This window comes from Drosophila biarmipes, chromosome 3R, assembly GCF_025231255.1.
Source record: "Drosophila biarmipes strain raj3 chromosome 3R, RU_DBia_V1.1, whole genome shotgun sequence".
Classification (NCBI taxonomy): Eukaryota; Metazoa; Arthropoda; class Insecta; order Diptera; family Drosophilidae; genus Drosophila; species Drosophila biarmipes.
In genome coordinates, this window is record NC_066616.1 from 4404055 (window position 1) to 4422696 (window position 18642).

General features: G+C 48.4%; 7 protein-coding genes across 12 annotated transcripts; 3 read left to right on the top strand and 4 right to left on the bottom strand.

Moving 5' to 3' along the window:
* The first annotated feature begins 788 nt into the window (after positions 1–788).
* On the top strand, positions 789–2571 carry LOC108023821 (polymerase delta-interacting protein 2). Of its 2 annotated transcripts, XM_017093469.3 has the most exons (4): positions 790–1151; positions 1205–1634; positions 1694–2035; positions 2091–2571. In XM_017093469.3, the coding sequence occupies exons 1-4, from the start codon at positions 1042–1044 to the stop codon at positions 2442–2444; spliced, it is 1236 nt and encodes a 411-aa protein (XP_016948958.1). In that variant the 5' UTR covers positions 790–1041; the 3' UTR covers positions 2445–2571. The 2 variants fall into 2 exon arrangements, with proteins under 2 accessions (XP_016948957.1, XP_016948958.1); XM_017093468.3 differs by having other exon boundaries at positions 789–1634.
* On the bottom strand, positions 2491–3662 carry LOC108023822 (39S ribosomal protein L44, mitochondrial). 2 transcript variants are annotated; one of them, XM_017093471.3, is made up of 2 exons: positions 3514–3662; positions 2491–3461 (listed from the first exon to the last, which is right to left on the bottom strand). In XM_017093471.3, the coding sequence occupies exons 1-2, from the start codon at positions 3578–3580 to the stop codon at positions 2563–2565; spliced, it is 966 nt and encodes a 321-aa protein (XP_016948960.1). In that variant the 5' UTR covers positions 3581–3662; the 3' UTR covers positions 2491–2562. The 2 variants fall into 2 exon arrangements, with proteins under 2 accessions (XP_016948960.1, XP_050744805.1); XM_050888848.1 differs by having other exon boundaries at positions 2491–3464; positions 3514–3655.
* Positions 3663–4039: 377 nt separating this feature from the next.
* Positions 4040–5929, top strand: LOC108023818 (SWI/SNF-related matrix-associated actin-dependent regulator of chromatin subfamily B member 1). Its single transcript, XM_017093465.3, has 2 exons — positions 4040–4440; positions 4991–5929. Exons 1-2 carry the CDS (start codon positions 4169–4171, stop codon positions 5829–5831), a joined length of 1113 nt encoding a protein of 370 aa, XP_016948954.1. The 5' UTR covers positions 4040–4168; the 3' UTR covers positions 5832–5929.
* Positions 5930–5959: 30 nt separating this feature from the next.
* Positions 5960–7636, bottom strand: LOC108023817 (histone deacetylase 3). Its single transcript, XM_017093463.2, has 3 exons — positions 7479–7636; positions 7322–7410; positions 5960–7141 (listed from the first exon to the last, which is right to left on the bottom strand). The coding sequence occupies exons 1-3, from the start codon at positions 7634–7636 to the stop codon at positions 6072–6074; spliced, it is 1317 nt and encodes a 438-aa protein (XP_016948952.1). The 3' UTR covers positions 5960–6071.
* A 51-nt stretch (positions 7637–7687) lies between these two features.
* LOC108023819 (uncharacterized) lies at positions 7688–7928 on the bottom strand. The gene has a single exon (XM_017093466.3). It carries the CDS (start codon positions 7802–7804, stop codon positions 7688–7690), a length of 117 nt encoding a protein of 38 aa, XP_016948955.1. The 5' UTR covers positions 7805–7928.
* A 267-nt stretch (positions 7929–8195) lies between these two features.
* On the top strand, positions 8196–18069 carry LOC108023809 (biotin--protein ligase). Of its 4 annotated transcripts, none has more exons than XM_017093449.3 (12): positions 8196–8656; positions 8719–9056; positions 9512–9668; positions 9746–10776; positions 10849–10997; positions 11771–11927; positions 11982–12185; positions 12247–12432; positions 12492–12641; positions 12705–12848; positions 17080–17411; positions 17462–18069. In XM_017093449.3, the coding sequence occupies exons 1-12, from the start codon at positions 8515–8517 to the stop codon at positions 17637–17639; spliced, it is 3168 nt and encodes a 1055-aa protein (XP_016948938.1). In that variant the 5' UTR covers positions 8196–8514; the 3' UTR covers positions 17640–18069. The 4 variants fall into 4 exon arrangements, with proteins under 4 accessions (XP_016948938.1, XP_016948940.1, XP_016948939.1 ...); XM_017093451.3 differs by having other exon boundaries at positions 9512–9524; XM_017093450.3 differs by having other exon boundaries at positions 8197–8656; positions 11789–11927.
* On the bottom strand, positions 13064–16816 carry LOC108023810 (kinase suppressor of Ras 1). The gene has a single exon (XM_017093454.3). The coding sequence runs from the start codon at positions 16516–16518 to the stop codon at positions 13618–13620; it is 2901 nt and encodes a 966-aa protein (XP_016948943.1). The 5' UTR covers positions 16519–16816; the 3' UTR covers positions 13064–13617.
* Positions 18070–18642: the final 573 nt, after the last annotated feature.

Genomic DNA, 18642 nt, shown 5'->3' on the forward strand with positions numbered 1-18642 from the left:
CCATTTGTATCGCGTTTTTTTCGAAACAACGACTTGGATGCCGGTTGACAAGTAACCTATTTAACGTCTTTAATTATAATATTTTAACACATTCGCAATTTCCATAAAAAAGAACAAGAAACGTTATCAAACTGTACGTCTTGAGTATTAAAGTCGCTGAATGAAACAGCGGAAGCACTTGGTTGTTTACAAAATGAGTTGTTTACAAAATGAAATCAGTGTGAAAAATAATAACAAATATTTTAAAATGTGAAGACATTAAAAAAATTTAATTCGTTTTGCTCGGATAACAGGAAAAGTCAACCCATTAATGTTTGTTATTTGCAAAAAAACTAGTTGATTTATTCCTAATAATCTTCCGGATCAACTTCATCATCGAAGAATCGATGATTTATAAATTTGTAAGTTTATTTACAATGCAGCCTTGCTATAAAAAACTAAGCCGTTCTATGTACATATAAGGCGTTCTCTAGAGCACTCTCGAATTTTTGTTATTCCGTTCGCAAATTTAATAAGTGTGTGATTTTATCCTTCGGTTAATTAGGCATCAATGGTTGTTTTAGTTTTACAATGAAGGAAATACCCTAACTAAATTATATTATCAAGTGTATAGGGAATATCCCATATATAACTACTTTTATAAAGAGAGCGATATATGATTTATTAATACCATGTTATTTCATTAGTTATGTTTAAAAAGAATCATTTTAGAGAAGTATACAATTTTTATTTTCGTTCGAACGACTTGCTGTTAAATTGTTCTCCCTGAAAGTCATCGACAATCGAATATAGTTATCGGCGACTCGGCGCAAACGCGTAGTGTTTTTTTTCCAGTGCCGAAAACAATATCAAAATTTTTTCATAACAATGTTGATTTTTTAGAGACTGCTACAAAATTTTAAAGCACATGTACCTCGCTGAAGCGAAGCAAACGTGAGAACCGATCGCCAGAAGAAGCCGCAGCTCGTTGCATAAACCGCGCAGCTCCCCGCCGAAAGCAAAGAGGTGCTCCCCGGGATCCCGAACTTTGGATGCGCCGCGATGGGCTTGCTGGTGCAAGTGTTCAAGTGGGACCAGCGATGGCGCCTGCTGCAACGGGTGGACATCCTGCTGCGGCGGGGCGTCAAGAAGCAAGCGGTGTACCCGACCAAGTGAGTAGGGTCCTGAATCCTCCCGAATATTGCATAACACATCTTGCCCACAGACTCGCTGAGGTGGGTCGCTTGGTGGAGGCCCGCGACGACCGGTACGAGACGGGCCAACTCTTCCTGCACCGCATCTTCGGCTATCGCGGAGTCATCCTCTTTCCCTGGACAGCCCGCGTCTACGACCGGGATCTGCACAACCCTGGCAAGGTCAGCGCAACGACGACGGCGACCGCCAGTCCGACGCAGCAGCGCCGCACCAAAGAGGCTTCCCTACGGGTGAAGGCCAACACCTCCGCTCCGCCGACGGCCACAACCGCCCAGAGCGGCGATGCCCCCTCCTCGGCGGCCTATCAGTCAGACGCTCCCAGTGAGGCAGAAGGCACTACGAACATAGGGACCGCCACGCAGGTGGATCCCAAGGAGGTTAAAGGCAAAGTGCAAACCTTCTACCAGGTCCTAATCGACACCCGCGACTGTCCCCACATTGTAAGCTGGTATTTTCCTTGCTTCCGTTTCTTACTTCATGGTTCTTTCGTGCATTGCAGCGCGCCCAGACCGAGGCGGTCACCTTCCTGGGCAACCAGGACTCCAACCGCAGCTTGTACGCCATCCCCGGACTGGACTATGTGGCTCACGAGGACATCATGCCCTACAACTCCAGCGAGAAGAGTCCGCTGCAACATGAGCTGTTCGACAAGTTCCTCACGCACGCTCCAGAGGCGGATCCGCCGTTCGTGGGACAGGACACCCTGAAGGCGTGGCAGGAGAAGAACCATCCCTGGCTGGACATGAGCGATGTGCACAAGGAGACCACGGAGAACGTGCGCATTACAGTAATCCCATTCTACATGGGTTGCCGCGAGACGCCGGCTAGTTCGGTTTACTGGGTGCGTAAGGAAGGCATAAGCAGCTATATGTTGTTGTAATCCACTACCATTTCAGTGGCGTTACTGCATCCGACTGGAGAACCTTGGCGAGCTGAGTGTGCAGCTGCGCGAACGCCACTGGCGCATCTTCTCGCTGTCCGGAACCTTGGAAACGGTGCGCGGAAGGGGAGTGGTGGGCCAGGAGCCCATTCTCAGCCCCCGGCTGCCAGCCTTCCAGTACAGCAGCCATGTGAGCCTGCAGGCACCCAGCGGCCATATGTGGGGAACCTTCAGGCTGGAGCGCGAGGATGGCTATTCGTTCGATTGCAAGATTCCGCCCTTTTCACTGGAGAGCAAGCCGGACGACCTGGGACCACCCACACCGGCTACGCACAGCGCCCACGATAAGAAGCGCGACGATAGCGACTAAGAGGCAGTTGTTGAACCGTAGTTAAATGATTTTAAAACGCAAACTCTGACAATGCATGGGTACATGTGTTTAGTGCAAATTACAATAATCAACTAGGACGCAGATCCCGTTCCGTTTCTCAGCCCAATCGCACGTTCTTGGTCTCTAGCTGAAGGGAGAAGTCGAAGGGTCGTCGGTTGTCGTGGGTATCGAAGATGCTCTGCAAGGCATCGATGGCGGCTGTTTCGGTGGCTGTCTTCAAATCCTCGCCGAATCCCTTTCCCAGTAGCTGACGGTTTGCGTAAATGCCTACTTGGTACGCGGCCAGCACAGTGTTCCTTCCGCAATCTCCCAGCAGGCGAGGCTCGGCTTCGCCCAGCTTTCGCTCCTGGCATATCTTGTCCAGCAGCTGCAGTGGTTCCTGCGGTGTCCACACGTCCAACAGGTCCTTTTGATTCAGCTGAGTGCAAATAAAGTCGCGGACAAAGAGGAAAGCCCTCTCGATTCCGCTGGAATTCGCAAGGGCGCCGATTACCGCCTGCAGGGATTGGGCCAGACTTTCGGCTGTGGGCGGGTACTCCGAGGACTGAATCAGATCCTTGGTGCCCAGGTGGGAGGACACGTGAGCCAGTGATTCGGTGCTGAGCAAAAAGTTAGCGATTGCCTGAAGGCCCTCTTTAGGAACCTTCGGCAGTTGGTGCTGCAGGAATGCCTCAACGTAGGCGCGGGCTATGTGTTGGCCCTTCTCGGCCAGATCGCTGTTGTCGGCCATTTGTAAGTCTGCCTCTTCGATGCCCAGCTGCCGACGGCGCTCTTCCTCGCGACGAGCGAAGGATTTCTCTGTGAAGGCACGCTGCAGCTGGGACAGCTCGAAGGATTCGCCTAAACGCTTTCCAAAGGCGAACAGCTCCGAGCGCTGATTCCACTCCACGAACCCGGAACGGGCCTCTGGTTTCTGCGGTCCCAGTTTCTTCTGCCGGTGGGCGAGTTCACGTAACGTCGGCGAAACCCAACGCTTGATGTGGCGCCGTGTTTGCTCTGCTGAAAATCACATTTAATGACTGGGATTCGATGCACTCGGACTACGTACCTGTGGTGGAGCCTTCCAGAGGCTTGGCACGAGCCAGGAGACCAGCGGCACTGCGTAAAAAAGACATCTTTGGGCAATCTTACAAATAATTAACAAATATTTTTGATCGCATGGGGACCAGTACTGAGAAACGACTGCAGGTGCCATTTCCAGAGATGGCTGGCTAACTATTACGTTTATGAGTGATATTTCCTACTAGGAATCTAAACTCTGTTCCTTAAATCATCCCTTAAAATAGTTGGTTCAGCAATGAAACGAATCTTGTTACAATCACAATCCAGAATGGTTTAGCTGTTTTAAAGGTTTGTGAAGGTTTTAGAACCAGAGACGGAGTCTCCAGTTGCTGTGAATGTATATTTTAAATGTTTTTTTTTTTTAATTTATACATCCAACCATCAATAATTTTATTAAAATATTATTTATCTACATATTTTTAGTTAGCTTTTTAACTTTATCTTTTTTAGCAGCCAGAAGGCGGCATCTCTGAATTGCGTTGGTGGAGGTCGCGCGTTTTCCAACACTTCCGCGACAGACGCCATGTATGTACATGCCTGTGTATGTGTATGCGGCAAGAAAATTTAAGTGGCTGAATATTTAGAAGGAATCCTGCCGAGAATCTTTGAAGTGAAACCCCAAGGAAGCAGACAGACCCAACATGGCGCTGCAGACGTACGGGGACAAGCCGGTGGCCTTCCAGCTGGAGGAGGGCGGCGAGTACTACTACGTGGGCTCCGAGGTGGGCAACTACATGCGCCACTTCCGCGGTATCTTGTACAAGAAGTACCCAGGCATGACCCGCATCGTCCTGTCCAACGAGGAGCGCAAGCGGCTGGCTGAGTCCGGCCTAAGCTCGCACATCCTGGCCAGTTCCGTCTCGCTGCTCCGCGCGGTGGAAGTGGACGACATCATGGCCGGCAACGATGAAAAGTAAGTGGGGAGTATCAGTCTGAGAGGCTATTTCCTGGGACTAGATCAGGATTAAAAAAGGGTTTAACCTTATCCACAGCACTACACCAAGGAAATATTTAAATGTTAATTTATGTTGGTATTACAACCATCACTTCAGCATAACTAACTCAGTTATAAGAGTTCTTTGTTCATATATAAGTATGTCCTTTCTTAAGGTAAAATAATCAAGTTTCAATCCTAAACGTATAATAGCCGATATAATAATCATATGGTATCATGGATTTAGTGGAAAAGGCTAAATCTTATTCAATTCTAGCTAATTTCTTACAAATAACTCTTTTTTCAGGGAAGTTGTAGTTCTTGTTAGAAACTTAGTTTAAATGCATAGAGTTTTAATCTGATAGGCATATGTCATTATGACATCCTACATATTTGGACATGTGATTGAGCTTGCCGAGTTTGGTTTTCGGTTTGACAAAAAACCAGGTTACTTGTGCAGACCTGTAGTGGCGTTCATAGAAGCTAGTTGCAAAGTTTTTTCTAACTTAACTATGAAACTGCGTCCTAGGTACCGCGCCGTTTCCGTGAACACCTCCGACACGCCCGTGCCGCGGGAGAGCAAGTCCAAGAAGCAGCCGCAGTATGTGCCCACGATGCCCAACTCCAGCCACTTGGACGCAGTGCCGCAGGCAACGCCCATCAACCGCAATCGAGTGCACACGAAGAAGGTACGCACTTTCCCGATGTGTTTCGACGACACAGATCCCACGGCCAGCCTTGAGAACGCGGCGCAAAAGGAGTGCCTGGTGCCCATCCGACTGGATATGGAACTGGAAGGTCAGAAGCTGCGCGACACCTTCACCTGGAACAAAAACGAAAGTATGATCACGCCGGAGCAATTCGCGGAGGTGCTGTGCGACGACCTGGACCTCAATCCCCTGCCTTTTGTGCCAGCCATCGCGCAGGCCATCCGGCAACAGATCGAGGCTTTTCCCAACGACCCTCCCATCCTGGAGGAGAGCTGTGACCAGCGGGTAATCGTCAAGCTGAACATTCACGTGGGAAACACCTCTCTCGTCGACCAAGTCGAGTGGGACATGTCCGAAAAGAACAACAACCCGGAGGAGTTTGCCATAAAGCTCTGTGCGGAGTTGGGATTGGGTGGAGAGTTCGTCACTGCCATCGCCTACAGCATTCGAGGCCAGCTATCTTGGCATTGCCGCACGTATGCCTTCAGCGAGGCCCCACTTTCAACGATCGATGTGCCGTTCCGGAATCCCAGCGACGCTGACGCGTGGGCCCCATTCCTAGAGACGCTTACCGACGCCGAGATGGAGAAGAAGATCCGCGACCAGGACCGAAACACGCGCCGTATGCGACGACTGGCCAACACCACAACCGGATGGTGATCTTCCTCCGATCCAGTAAAATGTCACTAAAGTAATCCTCCTAATAAGTACCATTATTCATCTCAAATAAATGCTTGTCTGTCGATTTTAAAACCAAATATGTTCCCCTAAGAGTCCCAAGAAATGTCTTGTTTTTTAAAGATATTGTATTTTTTAAAATAATCCCAATTTAAGGTACAAACTAACCTGCTGCTTTTACTGCTTACACTAACACAAAACCTTACTCTACGTTAACGAATACTAACTCTCTGCCGAATCCGGTTTGTCTTGGTCCTGATCGCCGTCGTAGAACTCGTTCTTGGCATCTACCATCTTGTCTTCATCAGCCACGGACATTCGTACGTCGGGGTCGGCCGCCTCCTCCCGGTTGTTGCGCAGCTCCTCCAAGTCCACATCCGGCGGCGTCTGCACCATTTGGACGCTGGGCGAGTGCTGGCACATCTTAAGGTTTTCGTACACGTGCTTTACGATTAGTTCCAGATACTGCTTTGAGTTTGCATTATCCTGACGTGAGTTAATCTCTGGATGGAGAGTGAAGTCGGGGGCGAAAAAGTCGTAATACTCGGTGGCAGGGAGATCATTTTCAATGTCTTGGTCCACCAGCAGCGAGGTCTCGTGCGTCCAACAGCGGGCCACGTTCCGCAGGGTGTAGCCACCTCCTCCGACGACAAGAGTGGGTACATTTAGTTCCTTGACAAACTTGACACACTCTCCATGGCCCTTTGTGCTCAGGGAGAAGCAACCGAGTCGATCCCCGGCCAGAGAGTCCGCGCCACATTGCAAAACAATGGCCGTTGGCCGGTAGAAGTCCATGATGGCGGAGATGATTGGCTTGAACACCTGGAAGTAGCTCTGATCATCAATGCCTTCCTTGAGCGGGACATTCACGCTATAGTATCGTCCCGATTCGGCGCCAATCTCGTACATGTCTCCGGTGCCCGGAAAGAAGTAATTGCCGTATTTGTGGAACGAGGCCGTCATCACTCGGTCCGTGAGGTAGAAGGCCTCCTGCACCCCGTCGCCATGGTGCACATCTATGTCGATGTAGAGCACCCGAGGATGGTACTTCAGCAGCTCCAGGATGCCGATCACAATGTCATTCACGTAGCAGAACCCACTCGCCTCGAACTTCTTGGCGTGATGCAGTCCACCTGACCAGTTGATGCAGATGTCGCTGTGGTTGTGGTTCAGCTTCTGAGCTCCCTCCAGAGAGGCCCCTGTGTACATGGCACAGAAGTCGAAAAGTCCGTCGAACACGGGACAGTCCTCCCCCACGCTAAAGTGCGCCAGATACTTGGTGTAGGCCACGGCTGAAAGGGAGAGTTCAAGTTCACGTTTTATAACCTTGACCAAAATTAGAATATGCTAAACAGAATTCTGAGTACGATTGAAACTAGAGGGTCAATGATCCCGCCAGAAGTTTAGATAATTAAACCTTCCACTTGCTTTTCAATCAGTCAAGTTCTCTAATTAGCAATTTCGCTACTTACAATTGCACTGGATGTTCTGCGGCGTCACCTGCTGCAGATATGCGATGTACTCGTCGCTGTGGAAGCGGAGCATGTCCTGGGCACTGGCCCTGCAGGAGAACACTGTTCAGAATGGATCAAGGGACACTGCCCCCACTGAAGGAGGCCTCCTACTTACTTGTACGGCCTGTAGATCTTCATTTTCTTGTGCAGCCCGTAGTTCATCACCAGGCTGTGGGTGACCGCCAGGCGCTGCGGCTTCATCGGATGCCCGGCTCCATAGTGGAAGTTGCCCACGTCCGCGTTGTAGAAGTACGATACCCTCCGGTCAGTCATCGCGGCGCAGTCCTTCGATTAAATCCGATCCCGTCGGAGCGCCCTAATCCTCTAGTTGTAGTCCAGATCCACGCCGGGTAGCAGGTACGTCTTCGCATACAGGACGATCAGCAGAACGGCCACGATAAACAGGAGTCGCCGGGTCGTGTCGTATTCGCCCAACAGCATGCCGCCTCCGTGGCCACTGGACCAACTCGAATCGGCCTAAGAACCTTTATTTATGTTCGAAAAATAATTTGCAAATGTATTGCTAATTGAAAACAGCTTAAAGCGGCGTGTGCCCAAAAGGTACCAAAAAATACCGCAAGCTAGTGATGTGCAAGCGAGCAACGTAAAACGCTAAAGTCGCATCACGTGCGCACCTCTACCGTTTAGTAAATCATAAGCAATACATTTTGGTCAGCCAGTGGTCAAATCAACGCTCCGTTAATTTTCTTTTTTATATATTGATAAGGCAATACATTTTGTTGCTCCAACAACTACGAGAGGTCAAAGGGTACGTGCGGCTCAGCCTGAAAACCGGCAGATGTGGCCGAAAAAAGCCAAGCCGACAGCACTGTAAACGCCTGCCGCGCTTTCTTATCGGAATCGTTTGTGGATAGCTTCGTCCAGTTGGAGTGGAATGCAGTAATCAACAATAAAAGTCCGTGGTCAAGGAGGGCGGAAAGTGTGTCAACTGGCTGAAAACGACGTACCAGGAAGCGCTTCTTCTGGCCATAGCAACCGATAAATCCGCGAGGGCGAGCGAAATCGGGCAAATTACGAAACCGCCATTGATTTTGGTCCCAACCAAGATGTAACTTGTGCCCGGGCATACATAAGTCGTCCCCGAATAACTCAGAACCCACGGCGGTGCCAGTACCCACCAGATATTCCCGATGTTGACCCTGTATTACGTGAGCGCCACCGTCCTGCAATCCTGGCGCATCCAGAAGGCCTGCTCCAAGATCGCCGAGCACCTGGCGCAGCCCTCGAGCATCGCCTTCTACGCTCTCCAGGCGGGCAGTGACGATGGATTCGGTGAGTGGCGGAGTCCTTGCAACGAGGCTGAGCTGTAAATTCCCCTCCTGCTCTGTCCCCAGATCCCGCCCTGGCCAGCTCCGAGCTGTGCGGCAACCGCAATGCGGCCAAGGTCACGGACATCCTGTGGCTGCACGCCAACCAACGAGGCTGCTGCCTCCGTCCGCTGCAAACGCTTCACATCACGCCTTGGATCAGCTTCCCGCCGGCTCCCAGTCTGCTGCCCTTCTCCTACGCCGCCGACACGCTGACGCCGGTCACCTCGCCCACGGAGGCTGACCCTCCTCCCAGGCAGCGGGTCTCGCTGTCCGCGCAGGGCGAGCAACAGATGCAGCTGCTCCTGGAGGCGCACGTGGAGCCACTGCAGCGCCCCAGCTCCCAGGACACGACGGCTGTGCGGGTAAGTCTGGGGGCTTGGAGGTTGCACATACAAAATATCCTAAAAGGACCACAAATTTAAAAAAAAAACTTCTTTAGTTCTTAGAAGTTATTTTGATTATTTGATATTGTTTTGATACAAATTTAATGTAGTTTTCTAGCGGCAAAAAAGGGCTATTTAATAAAAAAGTATAAATATTATTATTAGTTGTTCAAAAAGGAAATCGTTGTTAGAATAATACGGTTTACAGATTTCTTTAAGCTAGTAAAGGGACACCTCTTTAAGTCTAAAACTTAAGAGTAATCAATAATCGGGTGTAAAGAAGAAGGTGGTGCGTGTGGTAATGTGATTAAGATGTAGCCGTTCCAGGACAGTTGAATCGATAGAGATGGCGTCATGCACATGTATATCTGCTAACCAAGGGTCTCCTTTCGTTCTTCTTTCATCTACTTGCATGTTGACCTCCCATGAATCAGCTCGAAGATTACGGTAAGCTAATAGCATGGAAAATAGACTCCCACCTGGCGGTGCTCATCGAGACAGACGTCGAGCACTTTACCCAACTTTTGATAACGACTTTCTTGCGAAATAATTTATGCATTAACGATCAGCTGCCACTTTTGCGGATTGAGTGTAAGCTGAACTTGAAATCGTTTTTATGCAAACTCATTTTCCTGGCAACAAACTAATAATTTCTCTCTCTATCCCAGCGGTTCAGCGGGAAGGCGATCCGCAGCCCTTTGAGTTGCTGGCCAATCACTTGAAGCGCCAGTCCCGCAGCACCGTCGGCCTGGACAGGGATGGTTGGAAGAAGCACCTGGAGGATCTGCGAGCCGTCGGTGTGCTGGCTCACCAAGCCACCGAGTTCGAGCAGCAAAGAAATCGCTCCGAGGGAAGGACGAAACCAGATCTCATTGCCCATGAGCATCGCCAGACCCCGGAGCCCGTGGCCAAGGCTGTGGCTGTGGTGGAGCCGACCAACAAGGCATCTCTGTCCCCGGCAAGGATACCGGAAAGTTCGCAGAAAGCAGAGGTCAAGGGAACGCCAGCCAAACTTTCGCCTGCTAAAAGCGAAGTAAAATCCACTCCTGTTAGGAGTGAAGCAAAATCCACTCCTGCTAAGAACGAAAGCAAGCCACTTTTAACCAAAGAGGACTCCAAGTCAACGCCAACTAAAGGGGAATGCAAACCAAGTGAATTGGAGAAGCTGGCGGCGGCCCAGGCGTCCCAGATGCAGAAGATGGAGAGGGTGGAGGTGTCGCCTATTAAGGCTGCTCCATCGACCAAGCCATCAACCCTCGGTAATGTCAATGAGTCCTCAAAGGCATCAGATAAACCAACAAAGCCCAGCAAATCCTTTGAGGTGGTGAAACCTTTAAATTCTCCTCTGCCGTCTAACATTGCTCCTTCACGGCCTGTGCTGCAGAGGAATAAGAATAGTCTGCAGGAGAGCAAGCCACTGAATGTTTTAGTCTACTCGGACAGTGCCAGCGCCCGCGAGTCCACTCTGGCCACTCTTCAGCAGCTGCTGGAGCGGAATGTGTACACCATATATCCGCTGATGCCACAGCAAGCGGCCCTAAAATACTGGACTGAGCAGACTGCTCTGCTTGTTGTCTGCGGATCGGTGGCGCCAGGAATTGGCCAGATACTGGTGGACTACTTTCTGCAGGGCGGTAGGGTTCTGAGTCTGTGCTCGGATATTCTGCACTTCATACTGCCCAACTATCGCACAGCGGAGGTAAGCATTAAAGATTTTGAAATCTTTTAAGGAGAATCTCTGATTCCTAAATGCGGAACGAACAATTTTTAGGTTCGAGAGCACGAATTGGTTCAATTCTCCTATGACAAGTGGCAGCGGGTGAAGATGATGCACCACATCTTTTGCTACCAGCCGTCGCCGGTGAAGAAGCACTTCTCCACGGATAGCGAGGAGTCCACTAAGTCGCATTCCCGCAAACCGTAAGTAATCGTCACTGTTTCCCAATCACACTGAGAAGCAGCAGACTGACGCCTCCCAAACATATTGCTAACCCTGCCGATCTATTTTATGCGGCAGTTACCTTTAACAGACTAAAAAGTATACCCGATACCTCTGTGTTGCATGTTCATAAACAGAAAAGCCCGACCCAAAATAAATTCTTTCGGCACATGGGGAGAAGATTTATAAGGGTGATTTTGGTTGTGCTAACTTGTTTGGTAAATTAAAATGGGTTGGGCTTGTCAGCTAAGTTACAAACAATGTGTAAATCAATATTTTTAAAATACTCGTGCTTATACCAAATCGTTTTTAACTAATTCCAACTCTTATTTCTCAAATGTTTCATGCTAAAACTTGGCCTCCTTTCCTTTAAATACGGCTTCCTTTCTATTTAATTCGGTGTGCACCACAATATGTCGTAACTCATTTCGAAACTGCATAATTCACTAACCGATTTATGTAAAATTTGGTTCTCCTTTCAAATCCACGAATGAATTATAAATACTAAAATAAGCCCATTTCTTTTTAATTGTTTTTTACTTTGGCTGCCATTTCTATACCCATTCTCCTACTATTTCTATACTTTTCTGTCTGCGTGATCGCTTCTTTTCCTGCCCCTTTATATCTATAAATCTCTGTGTGTGCTTCTACTTGTGTGTGCTATCACTGTTATAATCCTTCCTACCATTAACTAAAATAAAAACATAAACCAAAAACAAAAAAACACAAAATCAAACCACGAAACGCTGCTCAGAGCTCTAGTATGTCCAAGGTCCATGGAACTGAAGGATCTGGCCGGCCACAGCCACAACTTGGATGTGCAGGTGCTGGGCACCGAGGAAACCTGGAACACGCCTAGCTTGATGTTGGCCAAAAGCCTCCAGAGCGGGGGAAGGGCCGTCTTCTCGCAAGTATGCCTTTCCTACCAGCCATTTAACTCTGCCTTATGACTCTAATTTACTCAGGTTCATCTGGAAATGAATCCCACCGAGTTCGAATCGGATGAGATTAAGTACTCCATTCTGAAGCAAAACGAACGTACTCGGCTCGAGATATTCGCGGATCTCTTGGGGAAGTACCTGGACGTGCAAGTCCAGGGTGGAGTGGGCGTCGATCAGTCGCCGCTTGGAGTGGTCTACCAGCACGCTTACTTCTTGGGCCGCCATGAGGTAGGCAGTAGATGAGCTCGTTCTTTACCTGGGCTTTAAAAATAGACTCTTAACCATCCAGACCAAGTTCGAGCTGTTGGAGAAGTTGCGTTTGCGATGCAGTGGATCCGATAACGTCATAGCAACGCCCAAGCTGACGATCAAATTCTGCGGAAAGGACGACAAGCCGCCAGTGGCCAATAACAATGTCCTGCCCATACTGATACATTCCTGTCCGGACGATTTCTCCACCGTAGAGTACTTTGATGTAAGCAAGTATACCTCGAACAAGCTGCTGACATTAAGCTGTATCTCTTTTGTATATAGCATCTGAAAACAGAGCATATTGGACGGCTGGTCATCTATGCGCCGGTTGTGAGCAGCTCCATGCATGTCATCAACAACCTGGAGCTCATAAACGGCCTGGCTGTGCTGCCCGTGCAGCAGACCTCTGGAGTGGGTCGCAGCAACAATCAGGTTAATATTCCAGCAGTCGTCAGATTCCAGTTTAAAAAGCTTCCCTCTCCTTGTGTATTTCAGTGGCTTAGTCCCCAAGGCTGCGCCATGTTTTCGTTGCAACTCCACCTGGCCATGGACTCAGCTTTGGGCTCTCGGTTGCCTCTCTTGCAGCACCTGGTTGGAGCGGCCATCGTCAATTCTCTACGGGGTCACGAACAGTACGGGGTGAGTGACGAATGTAAAGCTACCTAGTGATCACGATAATTTCGTTAAAAAGGCAATATAAAATTTCGGGTTTTATTCGGTCATCCGGTCGCTTTGAATTAGCCAACGATTTGATTTAATCAGTGATTCATATGCAGCGTAATAAATCAGATAAGATAGGTCATGCTCCCCTGGACATTCTGGAAATTCAAAGCAAGTGCAAACATTGATAATGATTTGGCTTTAGTGATAAGTTTATTTGACATTCTTCTCGGTTTCGCATTTAAAGTCCACTTACTATATACATTTGACCGTACATATAGTTCACAATACATATTTACTAAACACTAATCCCTCATATACACTTCTGTATACACATATACATATTTAGAGTTTAACTTACACATAATTAACAATTTAGAAATTGCTCACCTGATTAACGTTTACATTAATATTTGCCACAGTGCTTGTTTGTTGTATATGTATGTCTATGCCTTCTCAGTTTGCCTCTGCTCTTTAACATTTAACGTTTGTCTTTTTCGAGTTAACATTTGTTTTCGCCTTTGTTTCGTCTGCTCACAACTGAAACTGATTGCACCCGATACATGTGTACATAATTTAGTTTTAAAATCGTTTCTATAATTTGGTAGTTACGTTTAAGTATTTACAATCTGTGCTAAGTTTGCTAGAACTTGATGAGGAGAGTTTACTGTTTGGGAAGAAACCGAGCTAGCAAAGCCAATCGGCCGTAATTGTACTAGACAGTGACATTGACCAGGAAGCAGCTCCCTCAGAACACGGACTCCGCGGACCGTGAGAGGTTGACGGGGTGGGAGGGACTGCGCGCCAGTCGCTTCTTGGGAAGGTGATCCAGGAGGGACAGCAGGCGTGCGAATTGTGGTCGATGCTCCTTCTCATACGTCCAGCACAGCATTAGCAAGTCCTTAACATCACGTCCGGACTGCAGATTGGCCAGCGATTGCTTCATCCCACGGCCCACCTGCCAGATGATCGACTCCGCCGGCTGATCCTTAAACGTGAACTCACCGCAAATTAGCTCGTACCACACAGTTCCAAAGGAGTAGACATCCGAGTAGGGAGTGAACTCCAGGCACTCGCCTCGCGGCTTCTCCGGCTGCAGCGCTCGAATGAGCTCCGGCGCAAGGTAGCACAACCAGTTGTGGGGCACCCCCAGGCCCATATCACAGTAGAGCAGCTTGGTGGAGCTAAAAAGCCCGAAGTCCGTTATGATCACTTTGCCATTCTCGATGAATATGTTCTTGGTGCGCAGATCCTTGTGGATGATTTCCCTCGCGTGAAGGTATCCCATGCCCTGGGCGATCTGCTGTGCAATTAGCAGAGTCCGGTTCATCGCGAACTTCTCCCGGCGCTGGTGGATGTACGTGTACAGGGTGTTGCCCTTGCACAGAGAAGTCACAATGGCCAAATATGGGGGATTCATGCAGGCTCCCATGAACAGCACTAGGTTCTCGTGCCTCGTGTTTTTGAAGTTGGCCACCTCGCTGCGGAAAGTCTCCAGCATGTGCTCATCCTGCAGGTAGTCCTCGTTCAGAAGCTTTACTGCTACATCTCCATGCCACAGGGCTCGGTGTACCGTGCCAAAGCGCCCCTGTCCAATCCGCTCTAGCAGGCGTAGATCGCCGTACGGAATGTCCCATTCCTTCAGTGAAATGGAGTTCTGTCGCCACTGCCCCGAATCTCCGTCTTCCGTTGAATCAACTCGAACGGGCGTCCTGTCCGAATCCGTGCTGGCGCTTCCGGACAAAGAAACTGTCTTGTCGCTGTCGTTTGACTTGTGGGTGTCCGTGTACTCGCTGGTAAAGGGCGTCCTCTTATCCACCCCGGCAGTGCTTAGTTTGCGTGGAAAGAAGCTGCTGGTACTGGTGGTGGTTGTGCTGCTGACCAGACCAGTCACGGTGGCGGAACTGGAAGCATTTGATGACTGGCTGCTTATTAGGGAACTCATGTGTCCGTTGGAACTGCCAACCAGACTGTCCAGACCACCATTGGCGGTAACAGGCACCGCAGGGAATTGCTCTGGAACTGGTTCATTGGAAATAAGCGTATCGCCTCCGCTTCCACCACTGCCCGTAACCGTCACGTTGGGGAAGTTGAACTGAGCCTGCTGGTGTTTGCCCAGCGATGGAGTAGGAATCAGGTTTGCGCTCGAGCTGCTTCCACCGTGATCCAACTCTCGATCTCTTTGGTGGAACAGCGCCGGACTGCTTGGGGTGGAACTGGTGCAGCTGGAGCTCGGCGAACTGCTGTCGCAGTGCTGCTGATGTAGTGGCTTGCCCAGAGTGTTCTTTTTGACCAGCGGTGATCCCTTGGGCGCACCGTGCACATGCGGCAGGCTGGCGTATCCACCCTGCTCCTTAATGTGGCGGAACTCATCCACATATTCTCGTGGCAGCCCGCAGGAAGGCGGCACGTGCGGCTCGCATGACTTATGGCAGATGTACTTGCAGTCCGTGCACTTCAGACAGCGGGAGAACACCTGCTTCTGGCACAACGTGCACGTGGCCATGAAGCCTATAACCTTGGTAAAGCGATGCTTGATGGCATGGCCCATGCCCACATGGCCCACGCCCGGGGAGCATGGCACCATAAGCACGTTTGAGGAGCTTCCTCCGGAGCTAGCATTAGTGTTTGCGTCCACAAAGATATCCGAGCTGGCGGAGCTGTGGCTATCAGGGCTTGGGTCAGTTGGCAAACGATTGCCGGCAGTCTGCTCCCCGTCCACTTGGCTCTGGTTTAGGAGTGTTTGGTGCTTTCTGGCGGGTGGCGGTGTACCTCGACTTCTCTGCGGCGTTCCATTGAGGCTGCTGCTCACCCCGCTGGAAGGCGTAAAGGGCGAATTGGGTGGCGAAGGCGTGAGAGTGAGAGTCAGCTGTGAACCCTGCATGCTGTTTAGCTCCTCTGTTGCTGTAGGCGATTGACGTCCGCTGCGGGAGCTGTTTGAGTTGGCCAGAGCGGTGTTTTTTCCCTTTACACCATGCTGACGATGATGGGTTCTCGGGGAGGCGCTTGAGTTTTGACCCAGTCCTATGTTACCCACGCTGCCGCGGTGAATGTGGATGGACCTGTCCCAGGAGTCCCAGTGCCACTGTTCTGGATCGTTATTGCTTGCCGCAGTGCCACTCTGCAGTGATTCCATGCATTTCCTCAAATTCTGCATGGCTCTGGTTAGGCGTCGTAGCTCCTCCTCCTCCCTTTGGCTTGGGCTGTCGGCCAGAAGCTGACGTATCTCCTCGTCGGTCAATCGCAGGCAATGCTCAAGAGTTATTAGGCGCCCAAGGCAGGCGGTAAGGGTCTCTTGGCTAAGGCCCACCACCCGGAGCCACTGCCTCAGCTCATTGCCCGTCGCGTGGGGCAGCAGCCCATTAGCCGGAATGCGCTCATTAAGTCGCATCTTCGTCAAAAGCAGTTCGGAGAAGTAGCGCACTAGTTTGGACTCAAGGCAGCGAATCTCCTGCTGTGTCAGCGTGGAACTAGTGGAGCACTGGGTGCGCAGATCGTCCAGATGGTTGGCCGAGAGATCAATCATGTCCTGGATTATGACCAGGTTGCTGTCCACGGACAGTGACCCGGAGGCGGGACCGTTGGCATTGCTGGAGCCGGAGTCTGGGGCGTGTGCGGGGGCGTTGTTGTTGCTGCTCATCCTGCTCATTCGTGGCGGAGTGGAGTCCGATTGATTTTTTCAGACGCCCTCGCGGGGACTCGATGATTCGATGGGACCTGGGGCTGGGGCTCCGCTCCGCATTGTGGCCCTCTTCCGGCGACTCACTCACTCACACACTCACGCCCGCAACTCTAGACTGCTCAACAAATGCGAAATGGCGACAATTTTACAATTTCTTTGGCTGTTGTTGAAATTTCTCTACACCCAAGTCAAGTGCAGCGCATAGAGCCAATGTGACCGCGCGCGGAAAGTCTTCAATGCTCGGCGTTCAAAATGTACTAAAAAGCACTAGTCCGAAAAATACTATTCAGTCAAGGACATCTCACAATTAAAGAATGATGTACGTGACCAAAAGTGGTTTTATAATTTCAAAACTTTTTTTTAATTAGAAACAAATTAAAATTTTCCAAAAGACGTCTGGAAAGTTAGATAGTGAAGGCTTTTTAAAGGTTTATCTGAGCAATTTGTTCCTAAATCATTTATTTTATACCGGAGTCGCAAAAAATGAATTACCTTTGTCTTTTATTGTTTTTATTTTAATTTTTTCAGGTTTTGGATGTTTCTATAAAATGGCCAAATGATATATATGCAAATGGTAACCAGAAAATTGGCGGCCTTGTCGTTAACACTACTCTGCAGGGTTCTCAGGCCATCGTCAATATTGGCAGTGGAATTAATTTAAATAATTCGAAACCAACTGTTTGCATTAACGATTTGATAAGGGAACATAATATTCGTGTCCCAAACAGCAAGCTACCTATCCTTAAATATGAGCTGTTTATTGCCACTATATTTAATGAAATCGAAAGACTTTTGGGCGAAGTACAAAACGGAGACTTTGATAGTTTTTATGCCTTATACTACTCGCTCTGGTTACACAGGTAAAGATATGATATTAGAAGAACTATAATTTAATTGTTTTTATCCACAGCGGCCACACCGTCAAGATTTGCCTCCAAAATAAACAGGAACGGGAAGCCGAAATTGTGGGAATCGATGATTTTGGATTTTTGAAGGTGAAACTACCAAATGGAGCCGTAGAAACAGTGCAGCCCGATGGAAATAGCTTTGATATGCTAAAGGGATTGATTGTACCCAAGTTTCAGTAGTTAAATGAATCGGAAGAAGAAAACTTATAATATTCCCCAATCTACTTACATAAAAGAGCTATTAGCATTATGTATTTTCTAGGAGCATTTAGGTCAATTTATGAAGAATTAATTACTTACTTATGTACTTATGGGTGTTTCAATTGAAATGGCTTTACCGAATTTATTCTTGCCTATAATTGTTAGAACATTTTTAAAAATTATCTGAATTCCACTAAATTAAATACTGCCAAAGAAAAAAAGTTACTGGAAATCTCCAATAATCATACAAATTGGTGTTGAACTAACTGATATATGCCGTATATCCCAGTGTGTTGAAAATACTTCGCCATTTTATCCAGTTCGTTACCGTTGTTATTGTCATAAAATCCTCTTCGTATTGGTGTTTTTGAAATTGTACTTTAATAAAGACATATTTGATTATTGCGTTCTTTTAATCGTTTTTTTTATAGGGAATACATGCAAAGTATGTTTTTATGGTAAAGTTGATAATTTTAAATCTTTTTCCCATCCAGATATAATTATTCAGGGTATTCCCTAAACTGTTGACTGGCTGAATTGTTGCAAATTCACAAGAAAATGCCATCTATTAAGGAAACGACTGTAAGCTTACAATTTTAAGATGTCAGCCGTTCTTTAGATTGTCAAGTTGCCAGGATACTTTTATCAAAGAATCTATTTAAAATTAAGGGAAATGGCGAAAATAAGCCAACAAACTAAACTATTAGGCTTGCTAGCAGGGGCGTACAATTGATCCTCTTGCTTTTAGTCGAGATCACTGACAACTCTGGTTTTCAGCAATTGAACAAAATATTCAACAGCCCCAAAGGTTTTGCATTGCTGAAAATTCTAAAAGTTGATTTTGTATGGCAGCTTAATTGAGTTTTGTATTAACAGCTGACCAAAATTAAAAAATGTAGCAATTTAACAGTTTAGGGAACAGCCTGATTATTTATTAGATTGACTTGACAATTTGGTATATTTTTGAGGCATTGCTGGTGTG